The sequence below is a fragment of the Rhinatrema bivittatum genome, chromosome 6, assembly GCF_901001135.1.
Source record: "Rhinatrema bivittatum chromosome 6, aRhiBiv1.1, whole genome shotgun sequence".
Classification (NCBI taxonomy): Eukaryota; Metazoa; Chordata; class Amphibia; order Gymnophiona; family Rhinatrematidae; genus Rhinatrema; species Rhinatrema bivittatum.
Genome location: NC_042620.1, coordinates 143,661,497 through 143,682,222, shown reverse-complemented (window position 1 = coordinate 143,682,222; position 20,726 = coordinate 143,661,497). Strand labels below are relative to the sequence as shown.

The 20,726-nt window shown below is 44.9% G+C and overlaps 1 protein-coding gene across 6 annotated transcripts in view; it reads right to left on the bottom strand.

The window, feature by feature from the left end:
- The window catches only part of MFSD6 (major facilitator superfamily domain containing 6), a 68,236-nt gene extending 56,498 nt beyond the window's left edge, over positions 1 to 11,738 (bottom strand). The window contains exons 1-3 of one of the 6 annotated variants that reach the window (XM_029606027.1): positions 11,664 to 11,738; positions 5,975 to 6,015; positions 1,040 to 2,666 (exon numbers count right to left, since the gene is read on the bottom strand). In XM_029606027.1, the coding sequence (XP_029461887.1) occupies positions 1,040 to 2,610 (1,571 nt within the window). In that variant the 5' untranslated portion in view covers positions 2,611 to 2,666; positions 5,975 to 6,015; positions 11,664 to 11,738. Of the gene's footprint in view, positions 1 to 1,039; positions 2,667 to 5,974; positions 6,016 to 8,856; positions 8,927 to 10,202; positions 10,224 to 10,764; positions 11,039 to 11,082; positions 11,102 to 11,274; positions 11,632 to 11,663 lie in introns of those variants that run through there. The other 5 variants (XM_029606026.1, XM_029606030.1, XM_029606028.1 and 2 more) reach the window with 5 other exon arrangements.
- Between the last annotated feature and the right edge of the window lie 8,988 nt (positions 11,739 to 20,726).

Genomic DNA, 20,726 nt, shown 5'->3' with positions numbered 1-20,726 from the left:
CCCTGGGCTGCTAGCCACCAGGGCGCCAACCTGGTCAGGTCCCAACTCCAGCAGGACAAAGAAACCTGAAACCAACAACCACATAGCACCCAGACCCAAGCACAGCATCATTCAACTGGCCTCATATTTCCATACATCCCCTTCTCTAGATCAGTGCAGGATTAATGTGTATGGTACCAACCTGTCACTCCCCCGCCCCTAACAAGTGCTCCTCTGGTAAAATGTGTTTGATTGCATGTTCTTGTGCCTTTTATCCACCTCGTTGAATTAGCACTTAACTCTACTCTGCTGTGGCCCTCTCTAAATACATAAAGTTAACACCTTACTTCATGCCATCAAGGAATGTATAGCCTCTCTAATTCAGCATTTTTATGTACCCTAAGGCATTATTCTTAGCACACTTTTTTCCAGGAATCATTAACAGAGATGTGGTTCGTGGTTCGTGGGCCCCCCCCCCCACGGGAATTTCGTTTTTCCCAAGGTTCGGGGTTTGTTTTCCAGGGGCCCAGATTTTCGGGTTAGTGCGCACTATAGGGAGTTAGCTCGCACTAACTCAAAAATGAATTTTTTCCGGTTCTCCTGAACCATTCCAAATTAGGCAATTTCGTTGACATTGCCTAATTCGGGAAAAACGATTGCACATCCCTAGGAATCAATACATTCTAAGGAGGTACCGGTAAGTGTTATGGCAAAATTTGACTGCTTCAGCATGTATTGTACACTAACTGGGTTTTTTTTTTGTTTGTTTTAAATCCAACCCAAGATTTGTGATAAAAGCATGATCAAGAATTTGGAAGGTCTCATGATTATTGCTATGCTGAAACATCTTGAATCGTTTTTAAGATTGTACTGATGGAAGCTCTGTACACTGCAGGGCTTCCTCTGACTGCTTTGCTAAGCAGAGATAAGCCTATCCTCGTTCACCCACAGCAGACAGAACAAAATAAGCTGACAAAGGAGCGGAGGCTTCAAATGTAGGTCGGCTTCAAAACACAGTTCTGCACATATTCAATTCTGCATGACTGTTACCATGGCTTACCTGATGTGACCAACCAGTTCGATGACTTTGTGGCTGAAGAAGTATGCGGTTAGCTCAGACACATGGCTCAGCACAGAGCAGATGCCAAACAGTGTGGTGGGGCCGTTCAGGTCTTCCAGGTGCCAGAAGAGGAATGTGAACACAAAGCCATAGCCAAAGCCCATGAACCAGGCCACAAAGAGCACTGAACCATACTGCACGGTGCAAATGATCTTTATCAGGTCTCGGAAACGGAAGGACTGCGACTGATCCACCGCCTCGCTGGGGCTGGCTTGGCTCCCCACCGGGGACTCTGCGGTAGAATTCCTTTGTGCAATCTCCAGCTCTTCCCTTCTGTCTTCTTCTTGTTTCAAGTGATGGTAGTGGAAACGAAACTGAGTTGACACAATCAATGCCACAGTCATTAAAACCCCAAAAACTATGAAAGCAATCCGGTAGTTCTTGTAATCAGGTTCCTTACAGCCAAGACCTTCGATTAAAACTTTTATTTGCGTGTGGTCAATGCCAATTCCCACCGACAGCATGGCCAGGCCCCAGCCCAGCGAGCCCCACATCCGCTGCAATCCATAGCGGTCCCTGTGCTTACCGAGATATTGAAGAGTCACAGTATCCACGATGGTGACAGCTGGGGCACTGAAAAACTCCCCTATTATAACCACCAGCAAGATCAACAGAAAGATAGTCTCTACATCTGCTTGGTCATAAACAAGTACAAACTGGTCAGCAGATGCTTTTGTGGTTGCAGTGGTGGCGGTGGTGGTGGTGGTGATAGTTGTAGTTGTGGTTACATTTGCCATTGCTGGGCTAATGGTGGTGTTCGGACTCAAGGTAATTCCATCACCAGCCTCTCGAACCACTCGATGGAGCACAGCAAGCTTGTTGTGCCCATCTTGAGAGAAGGGGGTAACGAATTCAGGACCGAAGGCCGCAGCACCTGCCCATGTCAGTGATTTCTCGCCAAACAGGTCCCTTTTCCGTAAGCTTTTTTGTGACGTGCTGCCAGGAGTGGTAAGTGGAGAAGAAACGGAGATGTTTGGGGCAGCTGTTAAAAGATGGCTGCCGTTGGTGGGACTCACTGTAATCGTGTTCTTCGACACGCATCTCAAAGCGGCTGGTTTAACAAATCCTATTCCCAAATTAAACAAAACCCAACACAAGACGGAGAAAAGGAGGACAACTTTCCCTTTCTTAAAGCGGTCTGCCACCACGCCCCAGAATGGGGCACTACAAAACTCGATGAAGTATCTAATGCCCACCAGAAATCCACTCTGGCTGGGAGACATACCAAGCTGCTTGTAGTATATGGGTAACAGTGGATACAGGGAGCCATAGGCAGAGTAGAAGAAAAAATAGAAGACCTTTGAAATCAATAGGTCATTGTTTATTTTGACGCAGTATCTTTCTATCCAATCCATTTCCTCCTCAGAAGCAGATGTCACTTCTGTAGCAGGAGGAGCTTCACTTGAAGATGGCTCTGGAGAAATGGTGTTGAAGGGATCATCGAGTACATACTTCCTTTTCTGCTCTTCCTCATCATCTGCTAAGATGGCAACTTTGTCATCCGTTGCCATGGCTCACAGCAGCCCAACAGAAGTCCAGCAATTCCCCAGATGGTTTTGCAGTAGTCCTGAAGGTCAAATAAGAGACAAAAAGGTACAATTCTTGAAAACACAGAACTCTCAGGACATGAGGAAAGTTCAGTGATCAAAGAGCATGCCGGTGCCAGGGTAATGCAGCATGAGAAGTTGCTACCCTGAGTAGATGCCATGTACTATTACACAGTTCAGAAAATAATCATAGGAGCTGGCAAAAGTTAAAAAGAAATGGATACTCTTTGGGCACAGTGAAATACATCAAAAGCACATATGAAAAGCAATAATAAATTACGCCATGTAAATAACTGATAAGAGTTTTCAAACTCTTTAAGAGGTACCTTACAATTCCCATGCACTGCAGCAGCCATGTTAATAAGTCACTAATAATCTCACATTCAGTGGATCTGATTGGTTCGGACTGGTCATAACCTCACAGACTGCACACACCAATCAGATCACACCATTCCATTTGATTTCATCTGTGGCACTGTTCTAAACATGGCTGCTTCCAAAACCAGAGCCTATCACACGGAAGCATCTTAAAGAACTTGAAAAATAATGCCTTAGCACTACCATCAGTGATGGATTTAGAATTTTGACGCCCCTAGGCACCATTGGAGCTGTCGCCCCCTCTCCCCCCAAGGTTGGACAACAGGGAGCAGAAGGTCTAAGGCACAGTCCCCTAGTTTCCTGTGGCAGCTCAGGGATAGATTCTGTTGGGGCAAAAATTTAAAAATTCAGAAGCAAATTGGCAAACATTTCCATCTTTTATATTACATTATAAAAATAAAGTCATTGTACACTATAATTAGTATTTTATATTATTTTTCCTGGGTGAAGAAAAAAGTTCTCAAGTATCAGTACAGGGAGGAGATAGGGAGGGAGAGGGGAAGGAGAAGGGAGGGGGATCAGGATTGGAGTGCAGAGAAAGGGGGAAGTGTGAAAAGGAAAAAGGACAAGAGATATGGGAGATGGGGAAGATTAGGAATCTGTGATGGGTAAGAAGAGAGACAGTGGAAGGGGAGGAGGGAGTAGGTTTCAGGATCTGGAGAGAAGGAAGAGGAAGGAAGGAAGGAAGGAAGGGAGGGAAGGAGGTTCAAGCATCTGGGGGATAGAATCCAAGATGAAGGGAGGGAGCATTTGAATTGCAGTGCTGGGAGGAGAGGAGGGATGCTCCGGTCTTGCTCCTCCTTGCATCCCCCTCTCTAACATCCCACCTAATATGACACATACATACACATACACTCACTTCTCCTCATACACAGACTTACACCCCCTAGCAAGTCCCCCTCTCATCCCCCAACCTCTTTTCCCTCCCTCCAATGTTCTAGATTCAGCCATTCTTAGTCTCTCCAGATTCGCCTTTGATCCGTCTGCTGCAGGCTCTCCTGTTCCCTGCATACTGCCTGGAAGGGTGGTGCTGGATCAGGAAGAAGAGTACTCTTGGGGGAATTCTGTGCACACTTTTTCTAAATTCTGCAAATTTGTCAAAATACACTATTTTTTGCATATTATCAGTCATATGCTTTCACATACCATCTGTCACATACATGTTCTGTCTCCCCACATACAACTCTCTCTCACCCCCCCCCCCCCCCCCCCCCACACACACAGGCAGACTCCTATCCACCCATATCGGCTTACAACAAACACAGTGACTCACACATACACTCTCAGGGCCTTTTTTTCAGCCACCAGCAGGATGAGGTCTGCTGGCAGCCCTTGGGTCCTCTCTCTCTTTCACCATGGTGGGAATGGTATGAGAGGACGTAAACAGGAACAGAAGCAGCGGTGAAAAGAGGATTCACATCTCCACCTGCTCTAGGCCAGGTGCAGCATGGCACAGCATGGCACTAGACAGCTGAGCAGACAATGACCTCCACTGCTACTGAATCAGGAAGCTAGCTCCAAGCTCCTTCTTGCATTCAGGGCTAAGCCTTCTTGCATTTCAGGATGTGGTGGGAACCACTGGGAGAACAGGAAGACCATTTCTAGCATTTAACCAAACATCTCCAGCTGCTGTGGGGCCAGTCTCGTGCAGCAGGAGATGATGTTTGGTTAAATGCAACCTCTGTGGGTGAAGTCAGAGTCCGCTCAGCTGTCCAGTGCCAGAGCACACATGTAAAAGCTGCACACCTCTGGCCCAGAACAAATGGAAATATGAATCCCCACTCATCTGCTCTTGACCTCTGCCCTTGTCCTAATTCACCTGCTCTCCCCTCATACCCCCACTACAAATACTCTCCCCCCCCCCCCCACGCCCTCGCCAATTGTATAGTCCTGGCCTTCATGCGATGGAGCTTGCTAACCTCGCCCATGCCGTGCTGCCTCCGTGCGCTTCCGGTGAGGATTCCTCTTCCAGCAGGCGAGCACGCTGGCTTAGCATTCTCGGCGGCAGTGAAGCCGAGAATGCTATTCTAGGCAAGGGAGGAAATTTGCGATTCTGCAAGGTGAGGGAGGAAATCTGTGGGGAGGAAGAATTCTGCATTCAGCAGTAGCACAGAATTCCCCCAAGACTAGAAGAGGGCTGTCCTCTACTGAGTGAGATTCAGCACAACTGAACGGCAGCAAATCTTCAGCCAGCCTGCAAACCCCCAGGTTTCTCCTGCACAGGCCTAGTGTGCCTATTGACAAATCCAGGCCTGACTGCCAGGTGTAGCTAACAGAAGGTAGGAATAACCGATTGCTTTATGTATGTTGAAATAATGGGCAGTACATAGAGGGTACAGGGCTTCTTTTACATCGTTCAGCGGTGGTTCTCAATCACATTCTGTTCTCAATCACATTCTGTTACGGATCCCTGTGAAAAACATTTCTCTTAGGGTAGGGAACTGTGAATCATTTTTGTATTATTGTACTGTACTAAATAATCACATTTGTTTCAACTTCCACTCTCTTTTGACCTCCGAAACTCACTGCTGCCACCAAACCTTACTATGCCCTGACCCTGAATATCACTGCCCCTTGCAAAACACCAAATCGCCTCATCAATTACTTCCTGAAAGAGGTATCGCATCCCCATGAAACATTTTCCCCCAATTTGATCCCCATTTTATACTCCATCCATCGCTTTCTACCACTGGACTATCCCCCCTCTCTCGTCTCCCTTTCCTTCTACAGAATCTACGAGTTTCTTACCGATTGGACCTACACAATGTTGCATATTTTATCCTGTCTCTTTATTGATCTCTATATGTTTACCTTCTAAAATGCTGCGTATCTTGCTAATGCTAAAGAAAATGCAAATAATACATGACAGCAAATATTTTGATGAAGTTAAAGAAGCTTAGTGTAGCTTTTGAAGTGCCTTGTAAAAGGGGACATATTCTTGTGTACATACCTGAGGCACACCTGCTCACGCTTCAGAACTCAGACATGCTCCTATCAGGAAAAAAGAAAGCAACCATTACAATTTATAGCGCGTTGGTTTGGCATCACAAATGCTAAGATTTGTTCTCTTTTTTTTTTTTAATTCTTCCTTGAACAGGTCTCCATGTCTGCAAAGCGCTGTGCTTGGTCATCGTGCAGGGGTGGATAATGAGCGTGCATATCAAGGTCAATTTATTTTTCTTCTAGATCACTATGGCTGCATTCCTTTATGCTTCAGAAAAGGCTCTGAATTCCCAGGTGACACTTGAATGGGTGAGCATTATACCTCATCTAATAAAAACCTGCCTAGATGCCTAGTTTATAGAAATCACACAGGTAACATTTTTGATAATGATCTTGCATTAGTAGTTTTTAAAATTAGAACCTAAAACTTAAAAAAGAAAAATGCTAGAAATGGTCTTCCTGTTCTCCTAGTGGTTCCCACCACATCCTGAAATGCAAGAAGGCTTAGCCCTGCACCTGTGACCGGCTATCCCTGAGCCATCTCTGAAGTTAGGGTGGGAGCCACATGTTTCTCCAATGACAGCATAGGAGCAGTGCAGGAAGTGGTTCAGACTGCCAATGTCACAGCTAGGATACTAGAAGGCAGGGGAGACAGATCATGGGCATTGCTGAAATGGCTCTCCACTAGGCAGGAGATCAAGATGCTTCACAGAAGTAACAAGCATATAAACAAAAACTGGAAAACAAGTAACTCGACAACTCATTTCTTCACACGAAAGCAGCCATGTTTTGTTATATTCAACCTCCCAAGCAAAATATCTGACAATGAAATACTTCCAAGCTGTCTCAGTTATAAGGACGTCATCTCAATACTGACACCTGTAAGGTTAATTAAATAAATACCATCCCTGCAATTGCATTCTAGTGCTATATATTTCTGGAGGTTAAATCAGAGAGCGCCTGTTGCCATTCTCCATCAGAAAATGTTCCTGACTTAGGAGAGGTTAAGATCTGCCCTTGAATGGGACAAGATCAATACTGACTTCAAATGCAAGCTAAAAAGATAGATCAGGAAAGGTTTAGACAGAGGGTTGTATCGCTCCATGGTGCAACTGCACCCAAAATTCTGTGTACAATTCTGGTTCCTGCATCTTAAAATAGATGTAGCAGAATTAGAAAAGGTATAGAGAAGGACGACCAATATGATAAAGGGGATGGAATGGCTCCTCTATAAGGAAAGACTAAGAGGTTGGGCTCTTCAGCTTGGATAGAGGAGTATAAAATCATAAGTGTGGTGGATCAGGTAAATGCAAATCAGTTATTTATGCTTTCAAAAAGTACAAAGATTAGGAGACACTCCATGAAATTACCAAGTAGCACATTTAAACCAAATTGAGAAAATATTTTTTCAATCAATGCACAATTAAGCTCTAGAATTCATTACCAGAGGATGTGGTAAAGACTCTTAGCATAGCTGGGTTTAAAAAAAAGGATTGACTTCATGTCAGTTGTTAATATGTTCTTTGTTAAAATCAAAAAAGAAATTTGCATTAAAAAAAAAAAAAAGTTTGGACGAGTTTCTGGATGAAAAGTCCATAAATTGTAATTAACCAAGTAGACTTGGGAAGAGCCACTACTTATCCCTGGGCATAAGCAACATGGGATCTATCTACTATTTGGGATCCTGTCAGGTACTTTTGACCTGCATTGGCAACTATTGAAACAGGACGCTGGGCTTTATGGACCCTTGCTCTGCCCCAGTACTGCAAACCTTATGTTCTTATATCCACCCAGACACTAACAGACAAAAACAAAGGAGGTCACAAGCGGAGATGCCCCTGGCCGCTGGAGTATGAGAGAGGTTTTTGCCAACAGAGTTTCCAAAGTAACTGACAAGATCCGCTGCTGCTGCAGACAAGCCAAAACACACAAAAAGAGAGAGGCTAAAAAGCAGATGCCATTCTGAATGCTTCCTGTGGAACTATTAAATAGGCAGAATTTGAGGAAATGCACGAGGACAGTACAGAAACTGATCAAAATAAAATTATTCCACAAAAATAACATGCTGTGGAAATGAAAGCCACAGTACACACCCAGCCATGGTACACAATCCAAAAGGTGCAGTACGTGAGGTATTTCTAACCCCTAAAAAAATAGGTATTTATTTATTTATTAACATGTAAAATGTGGAAAGAAATTTCCAGCATGTTTCCTCACTGTCTATCCCTATTCTCCATTAATCAGAGGAACAGCGTGGCCATAGACTTTCCATGTCTGCAATTGTGATCCTGCACCCTACACGAGGGGCAGGACATGAGGCCACAAAGCTTTCAGTATTCAGGGGGGAGTTAATAGCTATTCTGTAGACCAGTTTCTAAGCCACCAGTATTCCTATATGCACTATGCTCCCCACGGAGCTTCCTAGTCCCACTAATGGGCAGACAGCTGGAGCCAGGGCTGTTCATTTGATTTCTTGACTCTCTCTCATTTGCCAAGCCTGCTGCTGACAAGCAGGCCAGAAGCTAATCCTCTGAACTTCTGAGTAAGGACTATCAATTATACATCACTGGGTTCCCAATACTAATCTAATGTCAACTTGTCTTAAATGCTATTGTTTGATTTAAAAATTGGTTGTGCTCTGCCTTGAGGCCAAGCTTGGAAAAGGGCCGAATATCCAATAAATACATGTCAGAGACAACATCAGAGAGGAAGTCTGACCATAGGTTACAGCAATCAATGCAGCTGCTTTGAGCCCTGAGCAGGCCCACTGGGAGCAGCAGTGAGGTAGAGCTTCCAGTGCTCCCTGCGTCACTGCCCATGTCATTGTTTACCTGTTACTGATGCCCTGCAGGGCTTTAAAAAAAAAAACAAAACTACTGGTTTACTGACCTGCAGCAGGTACTGAAACTGTTCCTGCTCAGTGAGAAGAGCAGAAGTGCATTGCAAGGTGAAGGAGGAGATTCTCTGTTTTGCAAAAAAAAAAAAAAAGGGGCAGGGAATTTTTTTGTAGCCAGGTGTCGGATGTAATTGTAACTTTGTAAGCCATAAAATGTATGTCAGTGGATGGGGGGGGGGGGGTGGCCTCCAAATCTGATGTTGCACTGAGCCACAAAATTTCTTAAAAGGAACCTGGGAAAGAGTAAACAAAGAACAGGAAGGAGGACTCTCACATTCAGCTACCAGCATTAAAGGGTTGCAGTTGGTTCTAGCTAAGCAACTGCAAAGTAACACAATTTTGCAAGAAATATATTCCAGCTGTGGAATATTCCAGAACCCTCTACTACATTAGACCCAATATGCAGCAGTAGCAAAAAAAATGGCAGGATGCATTGTAACTAAGAGAATAGAAGCACTTCATCTCCTGTCAGATTTTCTCTTACACTTTGAATCCCTATTACCTATCACTATTTTTCAGCTGGGTAGTGCCCCACTACAGTTAAAAATGGCTCCAAAAATATAATTATAAAAACGCCTAGTCAACTAAAAAGCTCCTGTGGTTTAGGTCACAGGTAATCAGGCCCATATGGACACACCCAGCTGGCAGCTCAATTCTGGCACTTAGACCCTAGGCAGGAGAGGATGTAAACATAGGGACAATGCAAACTGGACAGATTAGAAGCAGACTGACAGAGGCGGGATCCTTGCTGCTTCTGGTAATTGACAAGGCAAAGATTTCTAATCAGATTTCACAGCTTCAGCATGCATTAGAGCAATTTCTTGACGAAAAGTACTTCCATTATCAAAAGGATCGAGATGCTTTTCTGAAAAAGGGGGGAAACCGAGGGCATTTTTACAGCTAAGATTCTTGGAGGCTTGTTTGCCAGTTTTGAAATTGGAAAGGATTCGATTGCTCTAAGTGTAAGAGTATCAGTTCTTATAACTTCAGGCTGTGAGTAAAGTGAAAAAACTAAAGCAACTTCTTAATCTGCATCAAACTTTAAGAGGATGTTCCTGCCCGGGAAAGTCTAACTTCGCTCTGCACGGGTTCCTACTCCAAAGCTCTGACAGTACTGAAACTCCTCTCCCCAAGAAATCCAAGTCACTCTAAAACAATCCCACTGCAGTATCAGTGCTTTTATAAACAGCAACAAACGTAACCCAGTCAAGTGGCTTTTCCCTCCTGAAGCAGGAGTGATGGCGAAGATTCCTCACAATAGCAAACGTGTCACCATCCTGAATTATTTAGAGCGAGGGTGGTGGGAAGGGCTAAGCAAAAGGAGCATTTAAGAACTTACCGTCAATGTGCTCTTACACGAGATAAAAAAAACAAAAACAAATGAGATCTTGATGCCATCTGTATTAACTGGCAGCTATTAAATTATGTATCATTTTTGCTAAATGTATTAAAATAGAACCTGAAACAAACAACAGTAGCTGTAGTCACAATAATAACCAGCTGAGACCAGTGATATGTCTTCTGAACCTATATCAGAATAAATATTACTTTTGTAGATTAGAACGAGACATCAATAGTAAAATACTGTGCCCCCTTTAAAGAAGTGGCTGAACGGAACACTATACAACAGTAAGAAGGCCAGACCCTCCTACTCATCCATGCCGTGAGCAAGGAAGGGAGTTGCTACTTTCCAGCTGTGGGTAGGCAAAAGGGTTCTTTCAGAAGAAAATAATAAGGCTCAGAATTTTGTAAAAACAAGTACTCATTTTTGAAACTCATAAATACTCCCACAATTTGAACTTTGGAAGTTTTGGTTTTTTTAAACATTTTCTAACTCAACTTGCTTCCAAAATAAGGCTCCTTGATGCCTAGAACGTTTGTCTGGATGTGGGTAAACGCACCCGCACTAAATCTGGCTCCTGTGCAGCTGAAGTGTTAGAGAGAACAAGGTCTTTGCAAGGAGAAGCAGGGCAGGTAGAACAGAGAAGGATGACAGGGAAAGCCGGGCCCGAGCTATTCAATCCTGAGCCGCCGGCAGCTTCCCCTCGGCTCCAGTTACGTTTGCGGAAGTAAGAAAGCCGAAGGACAATGGGAATATCAGAATTAAATCAACCTGGCGCCGGTCCCCGATCGCGCCCAGGGACCAAGAGATCAAAGCGGAATCGCTCCACGGAGCAAGCGATGGCCGGACCTGCCCGCTCCCCCCGCCCCGTACCGACCTCAAAGGCGGACGCGTTGCTCTCCGGCGCCGGCCACTCACTCCCCCCCCCCACACACACACACATCCTCCTCCGGCTCCCTCCGCTGCTGCTGCCGGCTGTGCACGCCGCTCCCCTCCGCTGCCGCGCCCTCCCTGCTCCTCGCTTTCCAGCCCGGCCGGGGAGGGGGCGGCAGGCGGCAGCCGCACTCACCTGCCGTTCAGGTGCGCCCTACCGGCTGGGCGAGCTTTCTGCAAAGCTGGCAGCCACCCGATCCGATCCAGCCCAGCCCGCAGCCGAGCACCTGCCTCTCCCCTGCTTACGCCCCTCCGGCTGAGCCTGCTTTTCTTCTCAGCCCTCTCGCCCCATCCCCGTGCTTCGGTATTGCTCCGTCCTGCTGTCAGCCGTGAGCCCCTCCCCTTTCTCCTCCAGCCTAGGTCTCCTCTCTGGGCCCGCCCGTGCACGGTCCCTCCCCTGCCTAGCCTCCGCTTGCAGGTTCGGGGCTGCCCGCTACCCTTCACGCTTCCTGTCTCTGTCTGGCCCAGGGAGGCGCCGGTGGAAGTGACGGGAGCTTCCTCTTTGCCGATTGTTGTGATTGTTACCTGGAGATGATTATTTAACACCCTCTACAGTAGAAAGAAGAAATGGTAGCTGAATAAGAAAAGTGCAGCACTACTATCTCAGCACATTGTGACATCAGTACCGACCTGAGCGCGCCGCTGACCTTTGAACTGATGGGGGGGGGGGGAAAAAAGTCACACCGGGAGGAGGAGGAGACATGCGGGAGTGGCACCCAGTCAAAACTCTCTTGTCAGATGTCAAAAGAAGAGCTTCGGGCGCCTATGAAAGATAGCCAGAGAAGGGAATAAGAGGAATAAGGAAAGATATTGTCTATGGCTTTTTAATTAAGTTAATTAAACATCCATAGACTATGGTATATTAAGCATTGACCGCAATGCACGATTAACTTATTAAGGTCACTTTAGGCTTCTTGTACAATGAGAATAGTCAACTTTAATTCTCATGTTCACACAAGGCCCCAGGCTAAAGTGTTCCAGAGCCATGCCATAGCAAGGCATGGCTCTTTCATACTTCCCTCCACCCTTTAGTTGGAAGACAATTTTTATATCTATTGCTACATAGCGGGAACAAATATACAAAATATACAAAAGGCTTCCCTTTCCCTTCTCATTCCCTGTTGAAATTTGAGCCCTGGTGGGAATGAAATCTCATTGGGATTCGTGGGGGGATCACTTACATTGGTATGATCAGCAGTGGCAGATCAATGATCACTTGGGCCCCAGTGCAAGTTGGCACTCTCCCTCGCCACAAAGTCACAAACCCCAATCCTTGCCCATGCTCACACACAGCTGACACCCCTCAATTCCTCCACACCCAGTGCTCTCAATTCACACTGCCCCTTGCTTAGGGATCTCACCCCACCCAGTTCTCTCAATCCTTTTTCCCCACCCAGTGTTCTCACCCCACACACCCTCTGCTGCCGAGTGCTCTGATCTCACATTCTTCTCTACCTAGTTTCTTATCCCACACCCAGTATTCTCACTTCAGAGTCCCCTCATCAGTTCTCTTAACCTCCCCCTACCCAGTGCTCTCACTCCACATAACCCCTGCCATCAATTTCCATCAATAATCAGTAAAATTGAGTTGGAAATCAGACCTGCTTTCAGCGTAATTGTTGTTTCTGTCTTATGATATCATCCATGCTGTTTACTAGGGACTAAGAGGATAGTTAAGAGCTAAGCAATGGATAGGGCTTAAAAATGTATCCAAAATCACCAACTCCACGCCCAATCCTTAAAGCAATCTGGGGGCTTATATAGATAATCACAATTCAAACAACCAGAAGTCACCCAGTAATATATGAAACCATTGATTGTGTGCACCAGTCTTACTCGTTTTATATTTTTATTATTTGTAGGACCTCCAAGTCTGCAGTGTATTTATTTATTTATTTATTTATTGTTTTTGTTATACCGAGTTTCATGACTGGCATCACATCAACCCGGTTTACAATTAACAATGTGTGAAAAGCATAAGGTAACGTGATAACAATATTCCCAATAGAACTGTGAACTTTAAATACAGAGAATCAATTGAAGGGTGTGAGAAAGTTACAATAAAACAATAAAACAGGGAAAAATAACTTGGAGCTGGAAGAGGGGAGAGATTGAACAATGCAATATTTACATTTCAGCCAATTAGTGTAGTAGTATAGCAAAGTGAATAAATAAGCCTATGTGAATAAATAAATAAATAAATAAATATGTAATAAATAAGCCTATGTGAATAAATATGTAATAAATAAGCCTATGTGAATAAATAAATAAATAAATAAATAAGCCTATGTGAATAAATCAGTGTATATAAATCACACACTGCTTTTTACTCATAAGTCCAACTGTATTTTATTACGCTAATTCCTCTTAAAAACTATATTTCCTGTCTTTTAAGCAGCTTGCAATCCACAAAAGGACATGCCTCCTATCCCATGACTTTTTAGTTTTCTTAGCAGCCTCTCATGCAGGACTTTGTCGAATGCCTTCTGAAAATCCAAATACACCACATCTACCGGTTCACCTTTGTCCACATGTTTATTCATCCCTTCAAAAAAATGTAGGAGATTTGTGAGGCAAGACTTGCATTGGATATATCTATGTTGGCTGTGACCCATCAAACCATGTCTATCTAAATGGTTTGTGATTTTATTCTTCATAACAGTTTCCACGATTTTTTCCGGCACTGAAGTCAGGCTCACTGGTCTATAGTTTCCCAGCTCACCCCTGGATGCATTTTTAAATATCAGGGTTACTTTGGCCATCTTCCAATCTTCAGGTACAACAGATGATTTTAATGATAGGTTACAAATTAATTGAAATAGATCTGAAATTTCATTTTTTAGTTCTTCACAACCCTGGGATGTATACCATCTGGTCTAGGTGATTTACTACTCTTTGTCGATCAGCACATCTTCCAGGTTCACCGTGATTTGGTTCAGTTCATCTGAATCATCACCTATGAAAACCTTCTCTGGAACTATCTCCCCAACATCCTCTTCAGTAAACACCGACGCAAAGAAATCATTTAATCTTTCCACAATGGCCTTATCTTCCCTATGTGCCCCTTTAACACCTCGATCATCTAACGGTCCAACTGACTCCCTCACAGGCTTTCTGCTTCAGATATATTTTAAAAAGATTTTATTGTGAGTTTTTGCCTCTGCGGCCAATTTCTTTTCAAATTCTCTCTTAGCCTGTCTTATCAGTGTCTTATATTTAATTTGCCAATGCTTGGTCGCATAGGACTCCACCTAAGTCTAAGAGGTCCGGGTCCCTACGGGCTCCTCCTGGGGGACCTCAGACTTCCAGTGGTGAAGCCTCCTCTGAGTCTCTTCCAAGCCGCCTCCTGGCTGGGACGCTTGCTGTGGCCTTCCATAGCATACCATCCACTGTCCCAACCTGCCCAAGGGTCCACGAACGTAAAACACACAGTGCCTTGCAGGTAAGGATGCTACTGTGCACATGATGTTGGCCCATGCTTGGTAATTACAAGCAGTAAATAGAAGAGCACTCCTAAAATTTCACTAAATGTAGATAGAACCTCCCTCCATTTTACAGCCTCTTGACCTTTATGGATAAAAAAAAACCCAAACAGTTTTCTGGCCCTGACCTAATCTTTCATCCCGGTTCTTGTTATTTTTCTATTATTCTCTCGCTACCATTCTTTTTTACAAAAAAATATTTAATGATGTTATTCCTGTGTGTACCCCCTTCCTCCCCAACATGAGCCTCCTACCATAACGTCTTCTAGCTGAATCTTTCCTCTGAAAGATATTTGCTTGTTGTATCTAATTTATCCATTTGAGGTATTTCACCGTCTGACTTTCTTCTATCTTTCCCTTGCTGTAGGGCAGGCTTAGGAAACTTTGGTCTCTCAAGTATCACATGCACAGCTGTTTTCTCGATACCCACAGTGATTAAGCATGAGATATTTGTATACACTTCCACTGTATGCAAATCTCATGCATAATTCAGTGTGGCTATCCTAAAAACCTGACTGGCTAGCTGGAACCTGAGGCTTAGAGTGAAAATAGAGAAATTACTACATACCTGATAATTTCATTTTCTTTAATAAAGACAGGTGGATCCAAAACCAGTAGGATATGCACATCTACCAGCAGATGGAGACAGAGCAAAGCTGATGTCATGGTATACATATACTCCTGCACTGACATCAGTCCACCAGTATTCTCTGCAAAAGCCAACTATGGACAAACTAACAAAACTTGATTCCATCATTCAGCCAACAGAGAAAACACTGAGCTCTGACAAGGAGTATAATAACACTAGACTAGGGACTGGAGTAACACTTACCAGTAACTCCTGGAAAATGCAGCCACTCGGGAGGACAATAGCACAACCATCCAACAACCAAGGGCGGGAAAGTAGATCCACCTGTTCTTATTATAGAAAAGGAAATTATCAGGTAAGTAGTAATTTCTCCTTTATTAGCGTATGGACAAGTGGATCCAAAATCAGTGGGATGTACCAAAGCCACACCCGAACATGGTGGGAGGCTGCCCGTGGTCCAATCAACACCTCATGCGGAAAGGTTGTGTTCTCTCAGGCCTGTACATCCAGGTGGTAATGCCTGGAGTGGAGGAGTAGCCTAGTGGTTAGAGCAGTAGGCTACAAACCAGGAGACCAGCGTTTGAGTCCTGCTGTTGCTCCTTGTGACCTTGGGCAAGTCACTTTACTTTGTAAGCCCTCTGGGGATAGGGAAATTTCTACAGTACCTGAATGTAATCCACTTTGAAGTGCTGAAAAAAAAAGTGTGAAAAGCAGAATATAAATCTAAATAAATAAGGAGGACCAAGTTGCAGCTTGGCAAATGTCGATGGGAGACAACCTAATCTCTGCCCATCACACTAGCTGAATAAGAACATAAGAACATAAGAAAATGCCATACTGGGTCAGACCAAGGGTCCATCAAGCCCAGCATCCTGTTTCCAACAGTGGCCAATCCAGGCCATAAGAACCTGGCAAGTACCCAAAAACTAAGTCTATTCCATGTAACCATTGCTAATGGCAGTGGATATTCTCTAAGTGAACTTAATAGCAGGTAATAGACTTCTCCTCCAAGAACTTATCCAATCCTTTTTTAAACACAGCTATACTAACTGCACGAACCACATTCTCTGGCAACAAATTCCAGAGTTTAATTGTGCGTTGAGTGAAAAAGAACTTTCTCCGATTAGTTTTAAATGTGCCCCATGCTAACTTCATGGAGTGTCCCCTAGTCTTTCTACTATCCGAAAGAGTAAATAACCGATTCACATCTACCCGTTCTAGACCTCTCATGATTTTAAACACCTCTATCATATCCCCCCTCAGTCGTCTCTTCTCCAAGCTGAAAAGTCCTAACCTCTTCAGTCTTTCCTCATAGGGGAGTTGTTCCATTCCCCTTATCATTTTGGTAGCCCTTCTCTGTACCTTCTCCATCGCAATTATATCTTTTTTGAGATGCGGCGACCAGAATTGTACACAGTATTCAAGGTGCGGTCTCACCATGGAGCGATACAGAGGCATTATGACATTTTCCGTTTTATTCATCATTCCTTTTCTAATAATTCCCAACATTCTGTTTGCTTTTTTGACTGCCGCAGCACACTGAACCGACGATTTCAATGTGTTATCCACTATGACACCTAGATCTCTTTCTTGGGTTGTAGCACCTAATATGGAACCCAACATCGTGTAATTATAGCATGGGTTATTTTTCCCTATATGCATCACCTTGCACTTATCCACATTAAATTTCATCTGCCATTTGGATGCCCAATTTTCCAGTCTCACAAGGTCTTCCTGCAATTTATCACAATCTGCTTGTGATTTAACTACTCTGAACAATTTTGTGTCATCTGCAAATTTGATTATCTCACTCGTCGTATTTCTTTCCAGATCATTTATAAATATATTGAACAGTAAGGGTCCCAATACAGATCCCTGAGGCACTCCACTGTCCACTCCCTTCCACTGAGAAAATTGCCCATTTAATCCTACTCTCTGTTTCCTGTCTTTTAGCCAGTTTGCAATCCACGAAAGGACATCGCCACCTATCCCATGACTTTTTACTTTTCCTAGAAGCCTCTCATGAGGAACTTTGTCAAACGCCTTCTGAAAATCCAAGTATACTATATCTACCGGTTCACCTTTATCCACATGTTTATTAACTCCTTCAAAAAAGTGAAGCAGATTTGTGAGGCAAGACTTGCCCTGGGTAAAGCAATGCTGACTTTGTTCCATTAAACTATGTCTTTCTATATGTTCTGTGATTTTGATGTTTAGAACACTTTCCACTATTTTTCCTGGCACTGAAGTCAGGCTAACCAGTCTGTAGTTTCCCGGATCGCCCCTGGAGCCCTTTTTAAATATTGGGGTTACATTTGCTATCCTCCAGTCTTCAGGTACAATGGATGATTTTAATGATGTTACAAATTTTTACTAATAGGTCTGAAATTTCATTTTTTAGTTCCTAGTGGAATGAACCCTAACATGACTAGGCAACAGCTGCTCAGCATCCACATGTATGACCGAGACTACCTACTTAATCCAACAGCCTGTGACAGTGGCTCACCCTGTTTACTTCCCCCATGGGGAACAAATAGGCAATACATCTTCCTGAGAGGTTTAGAAACCTCAAGATATGCCTCTTGACATCCAAGGGCATCTATTTCCCTGTCCAGAGACGGCAGGGAAATTGACTGATTCAAGTGAAAATCCGAGACCACTTTTGGCAAAAAAGGATGGAACAGTACACAGCTGTATTGCCTCTGAAGACACCAATTGAAGGACTCCTGGCAAGACGAGGCCTGCAGTTTGGATACCCTACACGCAAAACAAATTGCCACAAGAAACACCGTTTTCAAGGTCAGTAACCTCATGGAAAACTATGCATCAATTGAAAAGTGGGGCCTGCCAAAAACTCCAAAACTAGATTGACTCCACCAAGGCACTGGTAACCACAAGGAAGGACAACCCCCCTGCAGGTCCTCGTTGTCGGGAGGCGGATACGGACAGTGCGGAGACCCAACTGGACCTTCACCAATACCAGCCCTTGTTCTCCATAGGTTGAGCCCTTGGGTACTAGGGCTGGCTGGACTTAGGCGTGGGCCTTCGGTCGGTGCAGAATCCCACTGAGTCAGAAGATGCAGTGTGGTCAGATGTTCCAGAGGTTGAGGCCAGCGGTGAGAAGCAGAGTCCAGTTTGAGGCCAGAGGTCAGGGCAGGCAGCAAGATGATGAGATCCAATGAACAGGTAGATGGTTGAGGCAGGCAGCAGACAATGAGGATCCAGGAACATATCGGGGTCAAGGCCAAAGAAGCAGTCCAAGGAAACTGACAAATAGGAGCGGGAACACAGGCCAGGAGCACAAGAACAGGAATCAGGAATGGTGTCAGGAGCACGGAGTCAGGAAGCAACCAGCTACTCTCGAAGAGTGGGACCTGATGCTGAGGTGAGGAAGGAGCAGCAGGGCTGGGCTTAAATAGCCTCCCAGCCCAACATCATCAGTTGGGGACGCCGGGGACCTTCCCACCGCTGGCCCTTTAAATTGGGTAGAGAAGTGCACGTGCCTAGGAGGGCCAGCAGGAAGGATGGCGTCAGCAACGTTGGAGGAAGAGGAGGTGGCTCCTGACTGCGCAACCGAGGCATGGAGCTGGCGGCAGGATAGAGCGTGCCTAGCTGGCACGGGGGAGGTCCTCCAACAGTGAGAGGTGAGGGAAGCTGGCCATGGAGGTTTTACAGCTGACAACCACAACACCATCTTCGTCACATTGTCCAACATTATCCAGACTGCTCGACCCTACAAGCAATCGCCGAATCGCAAGCCATCCAGATGGCATGGGCTTCCAGCTGATTGAAGCTCCAGAGAGATTCTTCGGTACTCCAGTGCCCTTGTGCTGTCAACTCCTGACAGTGAGCTTCCCAACCTCACATCTCCTTTCTTAGATGATCTGCTTGCAACCACCACTGCAGTTGTATGCAGGTCTCCATCGGAAGGTGAAGCCAAATCGAATAGTCCTGAAACTGTGGGCTCCAATGAGCCAGCAGAGTGCACTGAAGGGGGTGCATATGCACTCTTGCCCACTCCAGGGTTTCTGCCAGCAATTCAAATACCTGTAGATAAGACCACACTGTCAGGTGAAAAGTTTTCGTCAATAGCCTCATCAGCTTCTGAATATGGCCTTCTGGCAGGAACACCCTGCCCTGCTTTGTGTCAAACTAAACACCGAGATACTCTAAGATCTGGGATGGCTGAAGATTTCTCTTGGCCAGGTTTACTACCCAATCTAGCTCCTGCAACAAGCAGATCACCTTGCGCAAGACACGATAGCTCTTTTCTAGACTCTTGGCTCTAATTAGCCAATCATCTAAGTACAGGTGATCCAGAATCCCATCCTTTTTCAACTCTGCCACCACCACCACCATAACCTTGGAAAAGGTTCTGGGAGCAGTGGCAAAACCAAAAGGCAGCACTCACAACTTATAACGTCAACCCAAAACTGCAAAATGTAGAAATCATTGAAGCTCTAGCTGGATGAGAATATGAAGATATGCAGCTGACAAGTCCAGGGACATCACAAACTCCCCCGATTGTATTACCATTATCACTGAGCGTAAGGCTTCCATCCGAAAACGAGTCACCTGCAAATGATGATTGTTCCCCTTGAAATCTAGGATGGAGCAAAAAGAGCCCTCTTTCTTGGGCACAATGAAATAAATGGAATATTGGCCCATATTTTATGACATGGGCATTGAGGAACCTAGACAATGTTCACTCCACTGACTGTTTCTTCTGCGGAGAGTTGCAGGGAGACACCATGAAAACATCCTGGGGAACACTGCGAAACTCCAGAGCATAGCTCTCGGGGGTGAGACAGCACACCTCATTGGGAGGCTCCACTACCCAAGCCTATTGCCCAAGACAAAAGGACTGAGATCTACCCAAAGGTCAAACCTTCTGAAAGGTTGCTCCTCTCGTGTTGGAGAAGCATGGCATCTGTTTCTTATCTTTTGGTAACCGAGGAATCTGGGAATCACTCCACTTATTGGCCATTTTTTTCCAGCTTTGCTCCCAAACAAGAGCAAACCTTTAAAGGGCAATTTTTTGTAAGGTTAGACTTTGATTCTGCATCGGCCGACCAATTTCTAAGCCACAGTTGACGCCTGGCCACTACTACCAAAGCCACCCCTCTGGCCGAACTGCGGACTAAATCACAGCCTGCATCTACCAAAAAGGCAGCTGCTGGTTCCAATATTGTCCTGGAATTACATCAGATTCATCAACCTCCTGAGAGAGAAGTAAACAAGAGCTAGACATCAGGGAAGCACAAGAAGCAATCTGCAAATTCATTGCCATTGCTTCAAAGGCCTGCTTACGGATAGCCTCAATTCTCCTATCCTGTGCATCCTTCACGGCTGCTCCCCTTCTATGGTTATAGTCGTCCTCTTGATAACAGCACACACAAGCGCATTCAATTTCGGAAAACGCAATTGCTCTCTCTCAGCTGGAGCCTGGGGGTACATTCCTTCTAAGGCTTGTCCCGCTTTAAAAATAGCTCTGGGGTGCCCCACTGAAAATCAATC